Here is a 6,000-nt window from a genome sequence, read left to right on the forward strand (position 1 = left end):
AGACATGTTTTATGAAAAATCCTTTCCTTAGGATTTTTTTCTCCTGAGAAGCTGAGAGGTCTCAGGAGCAAACCGTAACCAATGGTTATCTGCTGCTGTGGAATGCAACAGGTGCATCTGGGATTGGTCCATGTTGGATGTTTGTTATTAATGGCCAATCACAGTCAGCTGTCTCAGACTGTCTCCGTCAGCCACAAGCCTTTGTTATCATTCTTTCTTTTTCTATTCTTAGCTAACCTTCTGATGAAATCCTTTCTTCTATTCCTTTAGTATAGTTTTAATGTAATATATCTCATAAAATAATAAATCAGCCTTCTGAAACATGGAGTCAGATCCTTGTCCCTTCCCTCTTCCTGGGACCCCTGCGAACACTGCCACAGGACGAAGTATTTTTAGAAAGTCAGTTGAAGTCACTGTAACTTTTCACCAAGGGTGTTATGTTGATTTATTGTGGCCAATACTTAAGGTAGAAGAAGTATAAATAATTGCAAAGCGTATAAAAGGTCAGCCATGTTCGATAATAAAGAGCTGCTGTCTGAGACTCTCTTTGGTCTCTGCTTTGTGTTGTGACTGCCTCGACAGCTGTAAGAGCCGAAATGATGTGGGACTCCAGGGGCTCTCCAAAATGCAGTTTACTTGTATCCAAGAGGTTACAGCAGTCCAGGGTGGTGGGTGACAGAGCTGTGCCCACAGATGCCAGCTCCAGCTGCAGGCAGGCCTGGAGACCCTTTGGTTTTGGTTACAATGCATTATAGACTTTTCTTTTGGTTACAATGCATTCTATACTTTGGTTTTGGTTACAATGCATTATAGACTTTTCTTTGCTGTGCATCTTCATACAGTAGAACCAATCTATACCTTAACTATTATCTACAGCCTATCATAACTACTATAATTACCATATTCACGTTACTTGTTCTCCAATCACTCAAAGTCAGTACATTACAGTTTAAGCTAGGAGTTGTTTTTCAGTTTTCTTGCAGTGGAAAATTCTGAGACCTTTTTTCTACTTGCCACATTTGCTGCCTTGTTTGCCTGTGCTCTCTTTCTGCTTGGTAAAAACATCTTCTTGTTTGGAGTGGGTTTATCCTTTGCTCTAAGCCATAAAAATCCCTTCTAACTAACACAGCCTTTGCCTCCTTGGTTATCCAGTGAGACTGGCTCAGCAATTCTTTTCTTCTGTATCAAAACTTGCTTCCATCTCTATTCCTTCATCAGACTCTACATTTAAAAATCTTTCTGCTACGCACACATATCTGTGAGACTTTCTTGTCAAACTTTCATCCTTCCCAACAGACAGTGACACAACCCCACAGCAGAGCCTCTCTCCTCCTGGAGAGGAAGAATAAAAGCAGCTGGGCTGCTCCTGCACGGCCAGACACGCACGGAAAGGCAACAGAACCACCACGATCTGATAAAGGAACGCAGTGGCTGCCGTGGGAAGGCTCACCCGAGGCTGCACAACCAAATGCAGACATTGCATTTATTCCCCGCTCTGCCCGAGCAGCTGGCACAGCCCCAGCCGGGCACCCCGAGCACCCCGGCGGGCACCGGGCACCCGCGGCTCGGGGAGTTTGTCACGCTCAGCCCGGAGCCTTCCGGAGCCCTGCACCGGCCCCAGGAACGAGCTCTGACAACTTCTGTCAGCATAGCACGCCGTGCCTGTGATGGACAGCAGGGCTCCCTGCCCAGACAGCTGCTGGCTGCAGGACAGCGGGGAAAGAGGAGCTGGAGCATGGCAGGGACCGAGCTGAGCTCCCATCAGACACGGTCTGCCCGGGGGAGCTCACACAGCCCCTCCTCTGGAGCTCAGAGTGTCTGAGAGATCAGCCACACAGCCAGGGGCTCGTGTTAACCAAATCTCTCTCCTCAGCTTTCTCTGTCTCCGTTACAGCGTGTGCACGAATTCCAGGACCAAGCCAGCTCTGGTTTATCACAGAATATTGAGTTGGAAAGCATCACAAAGGTCATCGAGTCCAACTCTTAAGTGGACAGCCAAGAAAGGGATCAAATCCCCAATCTGGGGTTATGAGCACCAAGCTCTGAGCAGTGGAGCTGATTTTGGCCATCCAACACTGCCCCACAGCAGGGCAGACCAAGAGCCACCAGTGAGGAGGGCAGGACGCAGCGAGGGGGGCTCTGCCTGAGGAGAACAGCCCACAGCCAGGGGCCTTTACAGAGCTGTCAGTGCACCCACCTGAGCCCCAGAGCCCAGGTTTCAAGCAGAAGCAGAGCACAAAATGAATCCACTCATCACCCCCACTTGTCCCTGCAGCTCTGCCACTCTGAATGACACCCAAAACATCGGGCTGAGCTACTTGTACCTTAAACCTTCCAATGCTGCCCTTGAGCATCGCTGAAGGCCATCTCTTCATTTCCCCCTCCCAAATGCAGCATCTAAGGGCAAATTAACACTTGGTTCATTTTAGAATCTCCCAAGGATTTATTAGAGCTGTACTGTGAATCACTCTGCCGCTATTCCCAAGCAAAATGTTCCCACCACCACGATGTGGATCATAAAAACCCTTCCCAGATGTGAAAAGAACCTCAAGAAGGTGCCAGCACAGGGTACGTGATGAATTTGTTGTTGAAAGAAGTTCAGCACACAAGGAGACAATTTCTAAGCTGCTTTTTCCTATCAGGATCATATTAACAAAATATAGCTCTTGGCAAGCCATGTCCTCCAGGAATTATTTCTGTGCAGGAAGCACTTAGTTTCACTCAAAATTAATAATGTCTAAAAGGCATCAATTACATTATATTAGAGAACAAACAGAAAGTGATGTGAATTACCCAGCAGAGTGGGATGAATTGGAGATGAAGTCATGGAGTAGAGCATTCCTGACACCTAGTTCCTCTCCATCCCAATGCCATAACCAAAATACGTGGGGGTTGCAATCTCCAAGCCACAAAATTGCAGACTAACAACTGAAAGCTTACCCTGCTGTTGTCCTATCATTAGGAACAAGAGGAAAGTAATTCCTACAAACCTTTCCTCTGCTGTCAGGATTACCAGGGAGTCATTTCCAGCCTGGAAGTCGTGCCCTTGCCCAGGGCACTGATTTAAAGCTGGGGCAGGGAACACACAGGTCGGCAGGGAAGAAGTGTTCAAAGCTGTGCAAGATTAATGCGCTGTCAGAGGAAGGCTCCACATGGAACAGGCTCCCAACAGAACCACTTTAGCTTATTATGGAAAAATTAAAGCACAAACAGCTGGAGAACAGCCTTGTCACGCCAGATCCCAGCTCTCCATACGCTGCCTACAAATTGCAGCTCTAAAAGTCGATTCTGCAGCTCGATAGGTTTGTGCCTCGGGAACATTCCGAGCGGAGCCCACCAGCCACGAGATCAGCTCTGGGAACGGTTTGGGACACTCAGACCTGGATTTTCATCAGCACCCCGCGTTTCAGGCGAAAATCCCACCGTTTATGGAGTTCTCCCCCCACATTAAAGCTTTTATCGATAGCCCCCATGCTGTTACGGGCTACAACAGGTCCCCAGGGCATGTGGAGCCGTGCTGGGAGAGCGGGAGCCCTCAGTTCAGTTGTGTAACCATTCTCCTTCTCCCCCTGGAACATTCAAAGGGGAATCGGGGATCTGCTCCTGCCTCGGGCAGCCTTTTGGGGGGGGGGGGGGGTCTGTTCTGCTTCTCCATGCCTCAGTTTCCCCATCTTTGCGAGGAGAAACCCACTAGAGCGGCTGGAGTACCTCCCTCAAAACCCGTCTCATGCAGATTTCCAGCTTCCACGAGCTTCCCAGGCTGCCGGCGAGCCACGAGCAGGCACCGCTGCGTTTCAGAGGCACGACAAAAGCGCAGGACGAGCCTGCCGTGCCCGGAGCCACCTCGGCAGCGCGGTCCCTGCCGTGGGTTTTAGGCACCGCTATCGCCACCGCAAACTTTCCGGCCGGGCTCCGAGCACGGCTGGCCCCGCACGATGTCGCCGGCGCGATGCAAACCCGGAGCGGCTCCGCTCCGCCGAGGGCTGCGGGCTCCGAGCCGCGTCCCGGGGAGCGGCACCGGGGGCTCCGGACCCACCGGCTGGTGGGGATGGAGCCGGGGAGGGACGCGGATGGACGGGGATAAGAGCCAGGGAGGGAAGGGAGGAGCGGGGGGACACGGACACGCACCGGAGAGGCAGAGCGGGACGGGGCGCGCAGCGGAGCTCGGGACAAGGCGGGATGGAGAGAAAACACCCACCCAGACCCAGCGTGAGCCGCCTTACCTTGACCGCCTCGGCGTGGGTCACCCTGTCCAGGGACTTGCCGTTGACCCCCAGGATCTGATCGCCGACCCGCAGCCCCTCCCGCTCGGCCAGAGAGCCGGGTTCCACCAGCGACACGTAGATGCCCACGCCGTGCTCGGCACCGCCGCGGATGCTGAAGCCCAGACCCTCGTGGGCTTTGCTCCGGCGCAGCGTCACCTGCCGCAGCTCGCCCGGGAGCACCGGCGGCGGGGCGGGGGGCGGCGGGGGGCGGCCGGGCGGCGGCAGGTAGGGCCCCTCGGCCGTGTACTGGTCGAAGAGGAGCTGGTCGGAGCGCGGCAGGACGAGGCGCAGCAGCGGCAGCAGCTGCCGGCGGCGGGGCCCGTCGAGGAGGGCGCGCAGGGAGCGCACCAGGTCGCAGACGTTGCGGCGGCCGTGGTAGGCGTTGAGGCAGAGGATGAAGCGCTCCCGCTCCGCCTCGCTCAGCAGCGCCGTGAGCGCCTGGTGCAGCCGCCGCACGTTCGCCGAGAGCGGCCGCGGCGCCGGCCCCGCCGCCGAGCCCAGCGAGCCCGACGAGGAGGAGGAGGAGTGCACGGACACGCCGTCCAGCTCCGCGCTCATCGCCGCGGCACCGGCAGCGCACCGGGGGATGGAGGGGATGGAGCGGCCGGAGCGGGGCGCGCCGGGCAGGAGCGCACCCAAAGCGGGCAAGAGCGGAGCCAGGCGGGGCAGGAGCGGAGTCCCCCGGGCAGCACCGGCCCCACCGCTCCACCTGTCCGTGCGCTCGCCCGCGGCTCCCCAGGAAGTGACGCGGCCCCGTTGCCGGGAGACCGGTTATACAGAGCGGCCCCGGCGGCGGGACCGGACCCCCCCCCCCCCCGCCCCGCCCCGCCCCAGCGCCCGCCCCCGCGGGACCCGCAATTAGCGCCCGCTCATCAGCGCTCATCAGCGCAGCCAGCCCTGCCCGCGCTCAGCGCACCGCGGGTACCGCGCAGGTGGGAGAGTCCTGGCAGCCGTCCTCAGCCCTCCCGGGATGGATCGCGTCCATCCCGGAGCTCCCGCAGCTTCCCTCCATCCCAGCATGGCGAGCGCACTTGGGGTGGAGGACGCACGGCAGAGGACACCGGGTAGGGATCGGTTTACAGCCGAGAACAGCCTGGCCCGGCACACGGAGCCGTTACCTGACCCGCGGGGATGTTTTTCCATTGCCCGGCGTGCCAGGTGTGGGATTGTTGTTACCTCAGAGTGCTGGGCACGGTAACTGCTGAGTTATGGTGCTGAGGATGCACCCGTTCAGCTCAGCACAGGCTTTGTTTTAATCACTCCTGAACGGAATTCAGACGTATTTCCTACTGACAGGGTGTTGAAGGAATCTATGATTGGGGGAGCAGGTTTTAAAAAGGAGAAATTTAGATTAGATCTTGGAAAGAAATTGTTCTTAAGAATTGAGTGAGGATGGTGAGGCCCTGGCACAGGGTGCCCAGAGCAGCTGGGGCTGCCCCTGGATCCCTGGCAGTGCCCAAGGCCAGGCTGGACAGGGCTGGGAGCACCTGGGACAGTGGGAGGTGTCCCTGCCATGGCAGGGGTGGGATGGGATAATCTGTAAGGTCCCTTCCAACCCAAACCACTCTGTGATGTTGGGTTTAGAGTCCACCCCAAACTCCAGCAATTAACTCCTCCTCATTTAGCAAACACAACCAGGACAAAGAAGCCCTTCCTGTGAGGGATCCTGGTGGTCCAGATCCGATGCTCAAGAAGCTGGCAGGCCTCGGGCACGCAGTATTGCAGACCTGGATAG

The 6,000-nt window shown here is 56.2% G+C and overlaps 1 protein-coding gene across 2 annotated transcripts in view; it reads right to left on the bottom strand.

Annotated features, from left to right (window-relative positions):
- Window positions 1-4,939, bottom strand: part of WHRN (whirlin) — a 58,047-nt gene extending 53,108 nt beyond the window's left edge. For both annotated transcript variants that reach the window (XM_066563020.1, XM_066563019.1), the window contains exon 1: window positions 4,224-4,939. In XM_066563020.1, coding sequence (XP_066419117.1) covers window positions 4,224-4,823 — 600 coding nt within the window. In that variant the 5' untranslated portion in view covers window positions 4,824-4,939. The remainder of the gene's footprint in view (window positions 1-4,223) is intronic.
- Between the last annotated feature and the right edge of the window lie 1,061 nt (window positions 4,940-6,000).

This window comes from Molothrus aeneus, chromosome 19 (genome assembly GCF_037042795.1).
Source record: "Molothrus aeneus isolate 106 chromosome 19, BPBGC_Maene_1.0, whole genome shotgun sequence".
Taxonomy (NCBI): Eukaryota; Metazoa; Chordata; class Aves; order Passeriformes; family Icteridae; genus Molothrus; species Molothrus aeneus.